This window comes from Tursiops truncatus, chromosome 5 (genome assembly GCF_011762595.2).
Source record: "Tursiops truncatus isolate mTurTru1 chromosome 5, mTurTru1.mat.Y, whole genome shotgun sequence".
NCBI classification, from domain to species: Eukaryota; Metazoa; Chordata; class Mammalia; order Artiodactyla; family Delphinidae; genus Tursiops; species Tursiops truncatus.
The window spans coordinates 30,992,071-31,009,909 of NC_047038.1; the positions used below are offsets into that span (position 1 = coordinate 30,992,071).

The 17,839-nt window shown below is 39.8% G+C and overlaps 1 protein-coding gene across 2 annotated transcripts; it reads right to left on the bottom strand.

The window, feature by feature from the left end:
• Positions 1 to 1,401: 1,401 nt before the first annotated feature.
• OSTC (oligosaccharyltransferase complex non-catalytic subunit) lies at positions 1,402 to 12,769 on the bottom strand. Of its 2 annotated transcripts, XM_004322294.4 has the most exons (4): positions 12,557 to 12,765; positions 8,795 to 8,888; positions 6,906 to 7,103; positions 1,402 to 1,979 (listed from the first exon to the last, which is right to left on the bottom strand). In XM_004322294.4, the coding sequence occupies exons 1-4, from the start codon at positions 12,693 to 12,695 to the stop codon at positions 1,961 to 1,963; spliced, it is 450 nt and encodes a 149-aa protein (XP_004322342.1). In that variant the 5' UTR covers positions 12,696 to 12,765; the 3' UTR covers positions 1,402 to 1,960. The 2 variants fall into 2 exon arrangements, with proteins under 2 accessions (XP_004322342.1, XP_004322343.1); XM_004322295.4 differs by lacking the exon at positions 6,906 to 7,103 and having other exon boundaries at positions 12,557 to 12,769.
• Positions 12,770 to 17,839: the final 5,070 nt, after the last annotated feature.

The following is a 17,839-nucleotide window of genomic DNA, read 5'->3' on the forward strand; positions in this document are numbered from 1 at the left end:
AAGCCTGTCAGCTGAACGTCACAGGATGACAGCTTCTCCTGGCTAACTGTGCATCCTTCCTTTACCTCTCACTGGAGTTACTCTCCACTAAACCGTTTTGCACTTCTAACTCCACTGTAGCATCCACCTCCTGGAGAATTCTGTGATAAAATCAAGGACTAGCTTGTTTCTAATCTAGGCCGTTAATTTACTCTCTCATTTATTTAACTGCTGCTGATGTTAATAATGCTTGGCAGGCTTTCTATCAGGCTGTGACATTTTGGCTTAGTGTCCCCAAAGCATTTTAGGTCTAGTACAAGGTATGATTTTTTCTTTCACATAAAACATTGCAATTTTACCAGCAAAATTATTTAATTACATTTCATTGTATCTAGTCAAGATACTTTTATTTTACCATAAATACAAAAACCAAACCAAACCAAAAATAATAGTTGTGACACAGAAAAACACACCAAACCTTAACAGCACCATCTGGTGGTGCTTGACAGGAACTGCTCACTGCTCAATCATTCAGGGAAAGACCTCTTGAAACTCTAACACCTTGGTGTTATCTTCTGTCCATCTAGTGTAATTAAGGTTTTAAAATAAGGCCAAATAACGAAAAATATAATTAAAGTTAAATCAAGGCTTTAAAGTTGGTGAATACATACAGGTGTTATGTTCCTTTTTCAGAGCTCTGGAGTAGAGTAACCTCCTCTCCCCACATCTCTCATCACCATAGTACAGACTATTAACTTGTTTGTTTTTGTTTGTGGTATTTATCAGCGTCTGAAACTTTATAAACATTTTTTTATCTTTTGATAATTTGGCTTCCCTGCAAGGACATAAGCTCTGTGAGGACAGAGCCCTTATCTCTCATCCCTATAATCCTCAGTGCTGCCTGGCAAATAGGTTCTCAAAACTTTTTGAATAAATGAATCTTTTTAAGTTAATGAACAGCTACATTTAGATCAGCCTTGGAATTATGAAAAAAACCCACCTGAGAGAAAATTTTACTGTAAACTTAGAGATCATGGGGTAAGAATTAAAGAGGCCCTAGAGAAGTGAAGTCCATGGCCAGTGAAGGGAGAACCAAATGACCTGGCTAGAAGAAATTAGGGGAAGACCAGACTGGTCTATAGATGTTTTTATGTGCTCCAAACTGTGTTAATTACTGCAGATGAATGCCTGAAGGGAACTGTCATCTAACACAATCACATTTAAAACAACACTGGCATAAATGTACAGCCTGTGCTGGAATATTTATAGGGACACGGAGTTGCTACTTCACAAGGCATCCTGCCAACTACACTTGGAGACTTCAGGCTACCAACAGGAGCTTAAGACAGTCACAAGACGGGAGTGGATAATTACAGACCAAAGAGTAATACAATCAGTTGATCAAAAGACAAATTAAAAAGGTGTTAATTAGAAAAATTATTTATTTCTGCTCCTTTCATACATCTTATTGTTCAGGTAACAGTCTTACATACATATCTGAAATGATGCACTGTCACACACTCTGTTTAAAGGCAAAGCACCACAGGGAAAGCTGATCAGCTGTCCAGAGTTCTCAGCTTATGGGATCTCACTTCCTGATTTTACATTAATTTCTGAAGGTCAGAAGTGTCATCTCCAAAAAATGTTAAGGGGGTTGTAAAAAATAATCACTTTATTCAATATTATAGTTGTAGAAATAAAGTATATTTTCTTTAAGAAATGAAAAAAAGAAGAAAATGCCACTTAACATCGTTGGTACGTCAGTATAGGCCAGCAGGAAAAAATGCTGATAAGCTTGTCTCTGATACCAAGAAGACATTCTAGTCCCAGCTATAACACATTTCCTCTGTTTTCACTAGATGTTTCTGTTCTGCTGCTTTTCATCCTTTTCCATATTTCATATCAGAGGACTGGTACAGCCTTTAAAACTTCATTAACGGGAGCAAATTCAGTATCCACCGATTTCTTCACAAAAGGCACTCTAACCCATCAGATAGCCCCTATAAAAATAAAATTTATAAACACAAAAAGTGAAAAGGAAGCAACATTTCAACGTGTCCCAAACAAATTTTATGATGAATCAAATGACAATCTGAAAATATAATTGTGTGATTCCTCATTATGGTTCTTATTTCAAATCTTGCCCCCCAATAAATACAGTACTGGGTCTGGGTTCCATTATCCTTCTCCCTCAAAGGACAAAGTTACAAACCAATATGCTAAGCAACAGAGGATGAGAAAAAAAAAAGTAAAGAGAAAAAAATGTTATGTAAAAGTCAAAGAAAGAGTCAGAATCAATTTCCTTTGGACTCTCACAATTGCCAACAAACATCACAAACCTTTTTATGGAAAGAAGCTGGTTTAGATTTCCTGAAAACCCTAATATTACCAAAGGAGAAAGTAGGAGGGCCAGGAGCTGTTCAGCCTGGGAGGCAAGCCCTCGTGCCCTCCAGAAGCAGTGTGCAGAAGCGTCTGCCTTGCACCTCTGTTTCTTTAGGAAATGTCTTGATGGCAGGCAGCGGGCATTAGCTATAGCTGTTGAGCAAGTCAAACTTCACACTGTTCAAATAGGAAATCCTTTTACTAAATGTACAAGTTGGGCCCTGAAATCCCCTTTAAAAAAAAAAGTCTGCTTTATAAAGTTCCAAACTTTTTCTTTTGCAATAAATCCTTGCAACCTATTATTTAGGATCTGCAGGATCAAGGAAAAAACAGATTGTGTAAAACTATCCACATTAAGAAAGGGTTGAATACACCCTGTACCCGCTGATGCCTTTAGAACTCCTCCTTTTGATCCTGCCTCTAACACGAGTGGGTAAGCTTAACACGAATGGGCAAACGTCACTCAGTTTCCTCATCTATAAAATGGAGTTACGTCAAAGGAGTTTAAGGATTATATAAGAGAATCTACGAATACAGTAACTGCTATTCATGGTAATAAGCACTTGACAAACCTTAGCTATTATTAGTTCAGTGTCTCAAATTTCTTCATCACTAAGGTGGGGACAAAAAACTACTTCATAGGGCTGAGATCTACTATAGTGCCTGACACAGAGCAGACACTCAAGAATTTCCTCCCTTCCAGCTCCTGGACTCACCTGACTCTCTTGGGTCTTGGGTCTGCATGCAGCCAATGTGATCTCCTTAGAACTCATTTATCCCTTTCCTTCTGCTCTACCAGCCTGGTCAATCCACACTCTGAGTACAGAGAGAACTTTCACCTCACACAACCACTGTCACAACTCTGAGACAAACAATACTTCTCCCCTCCACTTCTCCCCCCAAAATTGAATAAAAAATAAAAAGCCTCTTAGTGTATATATCGACTTTGAAGACCGCCTCATAAATTTGCTACTGTAATGCCTGACACTTCACAAAAGGCAAACTCTAAGACCTAAGCTTCACAAGCAAAGAATCTGAAAAAGAATAGACATATGTATATATATAACTGAATCACTTTACACCTGTACACCTGAAACTAATACAACACTGTAAATCAACTATATTCCAATACAGAATAAAAATGTTTTTAAAAAGATTAAACCTACAATAAAATAAAATAAAATCTTTGGGGCTTCCCTGGTGGCGCAGTGGTTGAGAGTCCGCCTGCCGATGCAGGGGACACGGGGTTGTGCTCCGGTCCGGGAAGATCCCGCATGCCGCGGCGCAGCTGGGCCTGTGAGCTACGGCCGCTGAGCCTGCGCGTCCGGAGCCTGTGCTCCGCAAAGGGAGAGGCCACAACAGTGAGAGGCCCGCGTACCGCAAAAAAAAAAAAATAATAATAAATAAATAAAATAACATCTTTGTCAGATAATTCTAAGAGCAAGAACAAAAAGAGACCTAAGCTTCACAAGAAAAAAAAGTTGAAGATTTTAAGAAAGTGTCCACTAATATTTGCACCAGTGGAAATTACTCAACAGCTGGCTCACACAATGAAACAAAAGTACTGAGGACTCTTTAGAGACAGCTGCCTGTCATCTGCGTATACTGATAGGTGAACATGCACTTTTGGACACACATCTCTTGATACAGTTATACGTTGTGGTATTCTTCCTTGTAATTAGTATATGACCTATGCTTATGCATCAAATAAAGCCATGTTTTAATATGTAAAATTATATCAGTAGAGAATACATCAGGTCTTTTAAAAAGCATAAATCACAAAATATAAAGCTAGTAGTACCATTTCACTGCTATTGTTCTCTCCTTTTTAAAGGTACCTCTTGTTAAAGGTGATATCAGATTCTCTGTGAGCGTGCAACCCTGGAAGTTATGAAGCATCTTATAGCATAGCCAACCTTTATCTCAGATGTTAGTGACTTATTTGATCTGAAAAAACTCATGGTTACTGATGTTTCTTTACTTTTTGTTGTTGCTGCTGTCCCATTTATTATATATCAAATTGCTCATATACGATGGGTCCTCAAAGAGAATGTATGCGCAAGAAGACACATCCCTTTCTTGCTGGTGGTACTAACCACACCCCTATCATGTGCAATATGTAGGCTCACAGACCTGGCTCATCATCTCCTTTGGGGCCTGCAAATATTCCAGAAAATGCAACACTGTTGCTTCCCTTATTTTCCCAAACTGTCCACTGTTTCTCCCCACTCCACACTCAAGGTACCAGGCATTAGGAGCTGTAGATGAGAAATCATATCAAAGAGGGGATCATAAAGTCCTTCCTCTTAAAAATGTAAATCTTAGATTTAGCTGCACAGCAAGTTACAAAAAGCAGCAATTTTCTATTTAGACTATTGTTCTGCTTTGACTATACCTAAATATAATTTACACCCAAAACCCAGAGTATACTCTGTTTTTTTTCTTTAAATATCAATTATTTATTTATTTTTGGCTGTGTTGGGTCTTTGTTTCTGTACGAGGGCTTTCTCTAGTTGTGGCAAGCGGGGGCCACTCTTCATCACGGTGTGTGGGCCTCTCACTATCGCGGCCTCTCTTGTTGCGGAGCACAGGCTCCAGACGTGCGGGCTCCGTAGTTGTGGCTCACGGGCCTAGTTGCTCCGCGGCATGTGGGATCTTCCCAGACCAGGGCTCGAACCCACATCCCCTGCATTAGCAGGCAGATTCTCAACCACTGCGCCATCAGGGAAGCCCAGAAAGTATACTGTTATTTCTAATTTCCTATTGTTACCTTAGTCAACAATCTTGGAAACTGGCCTATAGAATGTGGAAAAGACAAATGTTTACATAAATAATTGCAAAAGTAAGACAGAAGCAATCCAGAGAATTAAACATTTTTCAAAACCTTTTTGTAAGTAGTAGATTATCCTAAAAGGATAATTTAGGATAATTATCCTAAATTTACGATAATTTAGGATAATTATCCTGTTGTCCTAAAAGTCAAATGCTCAAGCTAAAAGAAAAACACACAGCCTAAGGAGAAGACCTAAAACCTTAAGGAAGAATGGGAAGCTTAAGCAGAATGAGAACAAATCTGGTTCTACGGACAAAACAAGCTCACTGCTTCTGTTCTGCTATATGCCTCCAAAGGTTCTTTCTGTTTTCATTATTAATTTTTAATAGCCTCTTTATCCTCTCTGGGAGCCTCCTCTTCTCCTGTTTTGCTGTGAAAAACTTCAGACTCTTCTATTGGTATACCTTTGGCAACAAGGGTAGAACAAAGAGGAACAAAAAGAGGAGGCTGGGGCTTCCCTGGTGGCGCAGTGATGCGCCGATGCAGGGGACACGGGTTCGTGCCCCGGTCTGGGAAGGTCCCACATGCCACGGAGTGGCTGGGCCCGTGAGCCATGGCCACTGAGCCTGCGCGTCCGGAGCCTGTGCTCCGCAACGGGAGAGGCCACAGCAGTGAGAGGCCCGCGTACCGCAAAAAAAAAAAAAAGAGGAGGCTGGAGTCTCTGTCCTCGTACAATTTAACAAATGCCCCCAATTTTTCCCAGGACAAAAATAAGAGCCATTGGCAGTCTGATGGAGCTACATGGCCACAAAGATATTCAGCTGACAAAGAACACTGCTCTCTTTTCCCATATTGCAGGGTTAAGATGGGAACATGAGTGCAGGATAAGTATTTGTGACTTTCTAGAAAGTCTGTCCATTCTACCCCAGATGTGTTATAGATACGGACAGGTTAAGCCACAGAACAAGTGAACTTGTGTAATTCAAACACATTCCCATTTTCCCTCCTACTGTCTCATAATAAAATCAGAAAATATCAGTTTTAAGTACAGCTGACACTTGATGTTTAACATATTCCCTAAAAAATGAATTTTCTAAGAGCTAATCTTTGTATGATATGTTTGCCCAAAGTTCCTGTAGTTACTAATGTATCCATAGGTGAAATCAGAATATAGGGAAATGTGATCAGACTCATCTACATTTAAAATGAAAGATCTCAAACAGAATTATAAAAGTTGCCATAAAACCAATTTATTTTTGTTCTAAAGATAGTGTTCGTTTTCTGAATCAAAATAATCTAATATACATATATGAAATCCTTTCCCCATCTTTTTGGAGAGGCAGTAACTCTCCTTTCCTGTCCAATGCTTAGTGGATTTTCCTCATATCAATATTCAAAGAACAGCAGCAATTAATGGCTCAAAAGTATTCCTTACTGTTATTATTACTGTGGGAATTCCATATGTTACAGATTAACCAAAAAGCCCTTCAGAGAAATGTCTCCAGTCAGTGGTCACTGATGCTACAGCAAAATAACGGGATTTTCTCATGAACATGTATGGAGATAACAGTCAGGAAGACCTATTCATCTCAATTTTGCTACTAACTATAGCTATAACCTTGAGCAAGTCACAAATTTCTCTGGTTCTCGAAATTTTCATCTGTTTAAATAAGGTTTAAATTAAATCTCCTATGATTTTATGAGATCCAGGTAATTATTTTACCAGTTTGCAAGTTAAGGTGCTGATTATACGAAGTACTTAATAACTTACGGCAGTTTCATTCTCATGAATACTCTAGCCATGAAAAAACTCAATAGGACACAGACGAATCCAATGAATAAAAGGAGAAATCTATTGAGCTTCGGAATGTTTGGTGCATTGGATCGGTCCAGGATTATGAAACCTAAACCTCCCATTGTAAACAGGAAGCTGGATGCGAGTCCTTCCATAATATACTGTCCATTTACTCTGAAAAAGAAAGACCAGAGCAAACAATAAATGAAAATTCCCAGAAAAATAAAAAACTTTTTCCTTAGACTGAAATTCCTGTTTCTGCTAAAACATTGTTGTGCTTATTTTTTTATTACCCTTACAACTATTTTACCATATTTCTGGCTATTCATTTCAATAAATATTTATTGAGAGCCTATTATGTACCAAGCACTATTTAGGTTCTGGGGACGCAACAATGAACAAAACAGACACAAATCTTTGTCTTCATGGAGCTTATGCTCAAAAAAACCTTTCAAACTTCAACTAACGCAACTGCCTATGTAAAATCAATACTCATATATATACATATATACATATATATATATTTTTTGGCCACGCCGCACAGCTTGTGGGATTTTCGTTCCCGACCAGGGATTGAACCCGGGCCCTCAGCAGTGAGAGCACAGAGTCCTAACAAATGGACCACCAGGGAATTCCCAATACTCATATATTTTAATTATTAGCTTAAAAAGCCAACTAATATATGTACATGAACACTTTACCCAGAACTTTAGTTTTTGAAAATTATGTTATTTAAATTTCTACTATCAATTTCAAATTAATTTTGAATTGGTTAATGTTTCCTGAGTTTTAATAATTAATAAATCTCTTGTTTCAAAGTGAACTTTTTAAAAGCAAGCAAGTTCTTAACTAAGGCTTCATGAACCCCACAAAGATGTTCAGAAATCTATAAACCCTTAAATTTTTGTATATACACGTATCTGATTTTTCTAGGGGTGAAGAACTTTCAAGTTCTGAAAGCTCACGGACCCCAAAAGGCAAATTTCTCTGTTAAAGATATGATTTATACATAGGCACATATAAAGAAGGTATATACATTTTTGCTAAACTAATTGTTTTAATTGAAAACGCAATACACGCAGCGGTTTCAAAATTCAAACTCAGGTGACGAGACAGTGAAATGTGAAATGTCTCCCTGCCATCAAGATCTCCTGTCATCCATATCCCCTCCACAGAGATCACAGTAATCTTTCCAGGGATATTCTATGCATGGAATACCACTAACGTAAGTGTAAATACAAACATATAGCTATGTTCAGGTAGATAGTTACCAAGTGGCTTGTATAAGGCAATACAAGAAGCACTGCTCAGGTGAAACAAACCACACTGTTTTGGTGTTCATTGCCTACATGGAACTCCCAAGTCTCAAAAATTAGTTTTCCTATGTAATAGTATATCCAGGGGTCCAAAGATTTTTTCTTAAATGACCAGATTGTATATATCTTAGGCTTGCCGGCCATATGGTTTGTATAACACAACACAGTAGCCTGAAAGCAGCCATAGATAGTACAGAAACAAATGGGTGTGCCTATTTCCAATAAAGCTTTACTTACAAATAAACACATACCTGTGGTTTGCTGACCCCAGAACAGCCTATAAATGAATTTTAAACTGACACCCTCCTTTAAATAAGTGAACATGTCAATCACTGTGAAATATTTTATTTCCTAATAAGTGAATACATAAATAATATACTTCTACTCTTGTTCTTGTCCACTTCCTGCAATCTCTGAATTTAGCATTTTAAAACAGCTAGTGTCTAAATACAGATGCACCCAATAGGTTGCACTGTATTTTTAAATAAGCAGGCATGCCTCAGCAATCTTCCTTCCCACCAGCAAATCATTCAAAATGATATCTTTTACCTGTAGGCCAAGAAAGCTACTGGTCTCTGATGCCCATGTTCATCAGTCATGGAGCCGACACTTGGAGGTTCAACGATAACATCATAAATGATTCCTAAATGAAAGACAACAACATAGGTTAGATTGGATTCCTAATTTTAAAATAGATTTAGAGTTTTTATCGGTCTCTAAAGGTTCATTTATATTTAAACAGGACTGCTTTGATGTATTATTATAATCAAATGAGGCCCAGCTTACCTCCTAAACTTCAGATAAACCAGAATTTATCTTCAGAAATTCAACTCAGTATTTTAGAATGACTTGCAAAACATAAAAGAAATTCATTCAGTATTGTTTCAAACTCAAGAATGACTCCACAATAAAGCAGATTTAACATTAAAGGCTATTTTTAGTTCAAGAAAATGTTCCACATATACTTGGATTTGTTTCTTTAAATTAAGAGGTAGCTAGAGAAATTTTCTTGCTTGAAAGTAAAATGAGACGTTTTAAAATCACACCACTAGGCAGACTGGCAATACTAGAGATTCACAATCATTAATGTTAATATCCATCATTATGTCATAATGTCATCATGATCATTTATGTTAATGTCCATCAACACTGTTTCTCAAATCTCCCACTGTCAACGTCTACTCTTTATCTTCACTGTTTTCCATCATCCCCACCTCCAGCTTTTCTTAAGCACAGCAAGACTGTCTCCCTCACCTTTGACTAACAAAACAATCACTTGGGAATTCCCTAACTCACCCCCACCCCCTAAACCAAATCTACAAACTGGAACCTGCATCCATCCTCACCTCCAGCTACAACAGAGGAAGAGTCCCTCCTCCTATCACCATGGGATCCCTTTTGCAATAATAAGGACTCCGTCCCCCTTGCCATTTCAGAGACTTTGTTCCATGGGCTACCTCTTCTCTTTCCTGTATTTTCAACCTCTTGTTCCCTACATCAGCTTTCCCTTGACACCAGATCCTCCTAGCTAACATTCTACTTCTATGCTTCCTTTTTGAAAGGGGGCCAGGCTTCCTTCTGGAGGGAAAAAAAAAAAAAAAAAGGTTAACTCTCTGTCTCCACTTCCTCACTCATCCTTCATTTTTCAGCTCACTCCGATCTGGCTTCTGCCACCACTGATATTACTCTTGCTCATGGAGGCTAATGGCCTCCATGTTGTCAAATTCAAAGGACACTTTTCAGTTCTCTTATTAGGAGGTCTCCTAGCAGTGCTTGATCCAGTTTACTAAATCTATTTTCTTGGGGTAAAAAGATGGCTTCTCATGGCTTCCGTGACACTCCTGTCCATGTTTTCTTGCTACCTCTCTAGCTGAGCCTCATCTGCTATAAAACCACTCAACGTTCGGAGTTCCTTAGGGCTCGATCCACTATGCTCTTCTTTTCCTACCTTCTCTCTCCAACTGAACTTATCCCTTCCCAGGGCTTTACTATGCTAATGATTCTCAATGTGCCAACACCTACCGAATCATGTTAGCACTATTAAAATTAGATGTAAGCTCCCTAAGAATAGAAACTCTATGTTCTTCAATATCTGGCTCATGGGAGGAGTTCAGAAAACATCTGTTATTGACTAATTTCAACACAAACCTCTTTTCTCAGTTCTAGACTCCTATCTGCAAACTTGACATATCCAACTAATTATATTTGGTTATGTCCAACTATTATTTATCCCAAAGTGACATCTGGGTTCACCATTCCCAACCAAAAAAACTTCATTTCTCTAGTCTCAGAAAATGACACTACCACCTACTTGGTGCTCAAACTAGACACCAGGAAACTTCCTTCACATGTCATTCTCCCCCCACATCCAATCAATCATCATCAAGATCCACTGAATCTATTTCCAAAATATCTTTCATTATACATTCCTCCATCTCTAGTGCCACCAACCTTGTCTACTCTAAGTCAACTACAAAACCCACCTAATTGGTATCTCAGTCCCACACTTGTCCATACTTTCCCCTCTGCCTAGATACGCTTTTCCCCAATCTTTCAAATTTTGGCTAACATGTCATTTTCTCAGAAACCACATTCGAATGTAAATGATGTTCCTAAGTCTGATTGTTTTTACATAACCTCTTGTTCTTTTCCTTCAATGCACTCATGGCAACTTGCAGTGGAAAAACTAATGTAATGGAGAAAGATTTATGTGATATTTAACGTATCTCAACCAATGACATTATAAGCTTCAGGAGGGCAGGGCCCTTATCTGTTTCATTCATTGTTGCCTCCAGTACCTAATGCCTGGAACTTAACAGGAACTCAGTACATTATTTGATGAATATTTCTCAGCAATAAATATTGTTTATTTATAAAGGTACACTCAGTTTCTAGAAGACTCCTTTCCAGTGGCAAAACCGATTCCTTGTATGAGACAGCTCATGGCCTTGGCCACTAAAAGGTGTCCTTTCACTTTCCCCCAGAAATTAGGGCAAAGAATCTCCCCATTACAAATACAGATGGAAAAAGTGCCCAGAGTGAAAACTGTGAGGCTTCCAGCAAAGGCCCTGGCTCCAAGGGAGGTAAGGGTTACAGGAAAGATTTCTAGCAGATGAAGACTTACTAAAAAAAAAAAAAAAAAAATGCCACATGCATTTTAAATTTTGTTTATTCAATCCAGCACCTATTAATGTGCTGAGCAAATGTGAACGCTAATGCAATGTTAGGACAGTATCTTACCAACATAAAAAATATTTTAAACGTAATTTATTTAAATGAACATAAGTTAACTGCCACTGTTCTAGATTTGGGAGGAGGGTAAATCCAAAGGTTCATTCTAGAACTAAGCCTGCATGATTTCAGATACTTCCCTCCTCAGTACCAACTATTTTCACAAGACATCTATGAAAATGAAGATGTCTGACTATTCCCTTAAAAACAGAACCAGCTGCTCTTGCTGTCCCTAATCTGTGGAGCTTTAATTTTATCATTTCCAAATTAAGTACCCCACTTCCCAAAATCTAAAAGTGCAGTAGCAGTGTTGAGTAAATCATGGAACTGCGGCTTGAAAGGGTGGTAGCTATGAAAAGACTGTAGCCGGATTGCCAACTCACCACTATACAAAGCGACGCCCCTTTTGCAAAGGACAGGATAAAATGACAATGCAGTGTTCAACGGTAATGCTATTTTCCTTATTCTTTAACTTTTCAACTTCCGATCTCTCAAATACGCGATATCTTCTGCAAATCTATCTCCAATCTCAAATATTTATCAAAACTGTGGTTTCGAAAGATTACATTCATACTTATTGTTGATCGGGGCAAAAGCAACACCGAACCCTTAGGTTTGAGCTAACAAACCTAAAGGCTGTCAAGTCTCTTCCAAACTTCCAGGGACCGTAGACAAAGAGAAGGTAACAGTCCCACACCCTCCTGACCAACCTTGGAAGTAGAATGGGCCAAAAGAGATTTTCCCAGGGCCGTTGTCAAATAACTCACGGCATTCAATAAAAGGAGCAACAATCTGGGCTTGAAAAATATATTATTCGGCTCGGACCGCCTGGCTAAGAGGTCAGGAGACGGAAGGCAATGGGAACGAGAACAGGAGTCCCCTCAAGATACAGGACAGGGCGTGAGGGCAAATAAACCTTTGGGCCGTTAACACGCGGGACCCCAGAGTTTCCCTCCACCCTCGGAAAAGATCGAGAGGAGAGCGATGCTTTCCCGGGCTGAGAGCCGAACACACGCGCCCCGAGGGCGGGCCGGCTCCCCGCGCCTCAGCGCCTCTCGGGCCCCAAGCAGGACGAGTTACCTCCGGTGATGAGGAAGTAAGACACCACCACCAGAGCGTACACCGTCATGGCCGACGGCATGTGCACCCAGGGCGGCTTCTTCAGCTTCAGGTTGGGACATTCGAGCACTAAGAACGGGATTCGGTACAAACTCTCCATATTGGTGGGGGCACGAGCAGCGGTCGGCCGCCAGTCCCACACGCCCCCCGGCAACAGGCCCGCCCGCTCTTCCCCCGGCGCGTGCGCGGGGAAGGGAACGGCAGGTCCGCAACGCTCGGAGGCAGAGTTTACACCCATAGAAGAAAAGAAGAAACTATAAAAACGGATAAGTGACATGAATTAAAAGTATGTATTATTGAATCTTGTGAAACATAAATTTGAGTAAGAAGCTCAGTTATAACCAATGAATAAACATGTGATTTCTGTACCTTCCAGGACCTGCATGCCTTCAGACGTGGCCAAGCCGGAGCAGCAGAAGGACCAGGATCGATCTGAGCCCCTCCCACTTGCTGATGCTGGGGATTTGGAAGCTGATTGGACTCAGGACGCTCTAAGTTCCCAGAGCCAGAGGATGAATGGGGGACGTTTGGAAAGCTCTGCCTTTTTTATTAGCGGGTTTTTCAAGAGCTTGAGAAAGTCCTACGTTGCTGAGCTTTTACTTCCTGATGTAGCAGTGGTGACAGTAGTAATAATTGTTACTAATAATTGTTAAATTAATGTATTATAAAATTAAAAATACATATCTAGTTTAGCTCTATCACAAAGGTCAAGAGGACATCTCCACAAGATGTCTAAAGCGGATACCTTGACGTGACCAAAATACTATTTTTTTTTTTTTTTTGCCGTACGCGGGCCTCTCACCGCCGTGGCCTTTCCTGTCCCGGAGCACAGGCTCCGGACGCGCAGGCCCAGCGGCCATGGCTCACGGGCCCTGCCACTCCGCGGCACGTGGGATCCTCCCAGACCGAGGCACGAACCCATGTCCCCCGCATCGGCAGGCGGACTCCCAACCACTGCGCCACCAGGGAAGCCCCTAAAATACTATTTTAAATAACCAGTGTCCTCTGCTATTTTCGTAAATGCTAAAATATTTCAGCCCAAAAATCTTGAAATCGTCCTGATTTCTCTCTTTTTTAAACCTCCGTATCCAAAGTATTAGCAGATCTTTTTGGTTGTACTATCAAAAATATCTTTAATTCATCCACTTTTCTCCATTCCATATTTACCACCCTAGTGGAAGCCACCATCATCTCTTGCCTGGGCTATGTTTACAATCCAAGTGGATGAAAATATTTGATGGAAAATTTGTCTTTGGGGATGGACTAGATAGCCTAAACATTTTTGTTTGTTTGTTTTCTGGTTAGTTTTTGTTTTTTATATACTCTCTTAAGATACTGCTAATACCTGTTTTCTTTTGGAATAAGAGTTCAAAGTGACTGGTTATATAAATCCAGGAGAGACTGATATCTTTATAATTGAGCCAATATTTTTATGGTTTTTGTTTGTTACTGAGCTCATGGTGTTTTACAGGATGGTATGCATTGGTTCTGCACTTTAGTGACTCGATTACTGAGAAATTGTTTAAATACCACAGTAGTAAAAATATTTATAAAACATTGCAGCATCTAACTCTAAATACAGATGAGGCTTGCTGCTCTGATTGTTTAACAGTGAGAGTCTCGGGAAGCAGCCGCATAGCACAGGGAGATCAGCTCGGTGCTTTGTGACCGCCTGGAGGGGTGGGATAGGGAGGGTGGGAGGGAGGGAGACGCAAGAGGGAAGAGATATGGGAACATATGTATATATATAACTGATTCATTTTGTTGTAAAGCAGAAACTAACACACCATTGTAAAGCAATTATACGCCAATAAAGATGTAAAAAAAAAAAAAATTGTGAGAGTCTCCCCCTGAGTCTTACTCAGTGTGTATTAAGGAAGGGATGTTCATCTTAGATTATGAGAGGGTCACTAATAACACCAGTAATAAAGGGTGTTTACACCACAGCCAGCATTTACACATAGGAAGTTTTTCTGGGGACTATAAAGCAGAATGTTTCTGAAATTCCCATAGTTATATAAACAAGGAAAACTTTGGAACAATTAAAAATATGTTGCCTTGAGAAAATAAGGAAAAACATAGAAATTAAAAGTTTTTAAGCTTCCTGGGACTTCCCTGGTGGTGCAGTGGTTAAGAATCTGCCTGCCAATGCAGGGGACACGGGTTCGAGCCCTGGTCCGGGAAGACCCTACATGCCACGGAGCAACTAAGCCCACAAGGCACAACTACTGAGCCTGCGCTCTGGAGCCCGCGAGCCACAACTACTGAGCCCACAATCCACAACTACTGAAGCCTGTGCACCTAGAGTCCATGCTCCGCAACAAGAGAAGCCACCACAATGAGAAGCTTGCGCACCACAACGAAGAGTAGCCCCCACTCACCCCAAATAGAGAAAGCCCGCGCACAGCAATGAAGACCCAATGCAGCCAAAAATAAATAAAATAAAATAAATACATTTATAAAAAAAGTTTTTAAGCTTCCTTTATATCTTCAGAAAGGAAACTAACAGTTTTTTAATTATTCTTTTTTTTAATGTATTTATTTTATTTTATTTTTGGCTGCGCTGTGTCCTTGTTGCTGTGCGTGGGCTTCCTCTAGATGCGGCAAGCGGGGTCTACTCTTTGTTGCAGTGCACGGGCTTCTCATTGCGGTGGCTTCTCTTGTTGCGGAGCCCGGGCTCTAGGCGCGCGGGCTTCAGTAGTTGTGGCTCGGGGGCTCTAGAGCACAGGCTCAGTAGTTGTGGTGCACGGGCTTAGTTGCTCTGCGGCATGTGAGATCTTCCTGGGCCATGGCTCGAACCCGTGTCCCCTGCACTGGCAGGCAGATTCTTAACCACTGCACCACCAGGGAAGCCCCGGAAACTAACATTAATTAACCACCTCTTGGCAGATATATTATGTTGTCATTTATGTTAGTTCTTATTTATTCTTCATGACAATTCTATTAGGTAATTACTAATGTCACCACCTTACATATGACAAAACTGAGGCGTGGGAAGTAAAACAAACTCAAAAAGTATATTCTGTGATTGGATGAGAACTAAAGGCAATTGCCCTAAATATAAAACAGATTTAAGCTGTTTAAGATGAGACAAATTTATATAATTATCCTTCCTCTTATATATTCTGGGGCCAAATAATTCCATATACATTGTAGAAAAAACACAGAAGTTTTAAAAAAATATAAATTTATTAATACAAAATAAAACTGCCAAGTCAGAACATATCACATTCATCTATATATCGAATTATTACTGTTACTTCTTTACTCTGTTCTGAAAGGTAAGTTTGTTCCAGGAACCAATTCACTATTTTTTTAACATCTTAAACTTTCAAGTATTTTCCAACGTTATACAAGCCAAGTAAAAAAGAAATCTTTCATGAGTAAAATTTGCACATCTGTTACCATCTGTGTCCTAACCAACAATCTTCCTATAGAAAATGTTTTGTTTAAACACAACATAAACTTTGTAACTGAAAACCAAACAAATAATGAATATAAGCATGGGCATTAGAGTATGCCCTTAAATAAGCAGAATCTTATTCAGCGGGGGGGGCTGTTGTATGTAAATGAAGAAAGGACAAATGTTGGAAGAAACAAGTACTTAAAACTTTATGGGGACTTCCCTGGTGGTCCAGTGGTTAAGAATCCGCCTTCCAATGCAAGGGACGTGGGTTCGATCCCTCGTCCGGGAAGTAAGATCCCACGTGCCGCAGGGCAATTAAGCCCGCGCGCCACAACTACTGAGCCCGTGTGCCACAAGCTACAGAGCCCACGCACCACAACTGGAGAGAGAAAATCCGCGCACCACAACTAGAGAGAAGCCTGCGCGCTGCAACGAAAATTTCCGCATGCAGCAACGAAGATCCCACAACTAAGACCCGACACAGCCAAAAATAAAATAAAATTTAAAAGAAAAGAAAAGAAAAAACCATTATGTACAGTAGAGCCTATCATTTTAAGCTGCATATAAAAACAAAACTGACAAATTTTTACTGTGCACAATCAAATCTAAACTCAAGGAAAAAAGGAGCATGTTTAACGTAGAAAGCCATACTAAAAAGCCTTGAAGTCAGGAATGGCTCTGCCAGTCAAAAGAGAAGGGAAACCCTACAAATAAGTTTTTAACGAAATTCTAAACAAACCAGAGCTACCAAGGCTATTAATACTACTGACTTCAGTGTGACTTCAGTTTATTTAAATATGTACTAGAGAGGAAATTAGTAGCTTTGTTTCTGTCAGATGATAGTACACAATTTTATCCTAGATTTATTTCCAAGGACATTTTGCAAGATGACAATCCCTTTGAACTATGCTCTTTCCCTCTGGGTTCCGCATATGCAAGGGTATGTTTATTTCCCCAGCTCAGCAAGTATTTATTGAGTGATAACTCTATGCCGGTCACTGTGTGAGGCATTATCATGTCTCATGATCTATACAAACTCTTTCTAATGTGATATGAAATTGTGGATTTTGTTATTTCTGTCATTGTTTTAAACTTTGAAAATCAAAATTTGCAAATAAAACATAGGTACATGCCCACTGTAACAACAGAGACACACATGGAACAATTTCCTTTCATCACTGCTCTCATTTTAGTTTTCCTTCCAGAGGTAGTGAGGCCCCTGGGATTAGTTCGGGAATGCACAATTGGAGTAAATGTACTCAGTTCTGGAAGAATCCCCACCTTGGTTTCTGACCCACAGAGTGAGGGCTGTAACGGTAGGAAAGGCGAAGTGGAACCAATAGAACTGCCTTTACCTTCCAAAACAATAAATCAGAAGTGAATGCAGAGATTGATGTCACCATCAAGGACTTGAAAGATACAGAGTGGGAATTCCTAGCACATTACATTCAGTTAGCCAGTTTGGCCCTTTTAAGGAAGGATGAATCTTGGAGAACAACAATGAATGAATGTAAACTGAATCATGCGGTGCCTCCAACTGCAGCTGCTGTTCCACGTGGGGTTTCACTGCTGGAGCACGTCACACCCCCTGACACCTGTTAGGTGGCTATTGATCTGTCAAATGTCTTTTGATCTGTACATTGGTAAAGGCCATCAGAAGAAGTTTGTTTTCAACTGGGAGGGTCAGCAATACACATTCACAGCCCTATCTCAGGACCATGTCAAATTTCCAACCCTATGTCCTAATCTGATTTTCAGGAACTTTTTTTTTATTGCCTTTTCATTTGCAGGCTATATGCCATTGCATTGATGATATGATGATTGGACCTAGTGATCTA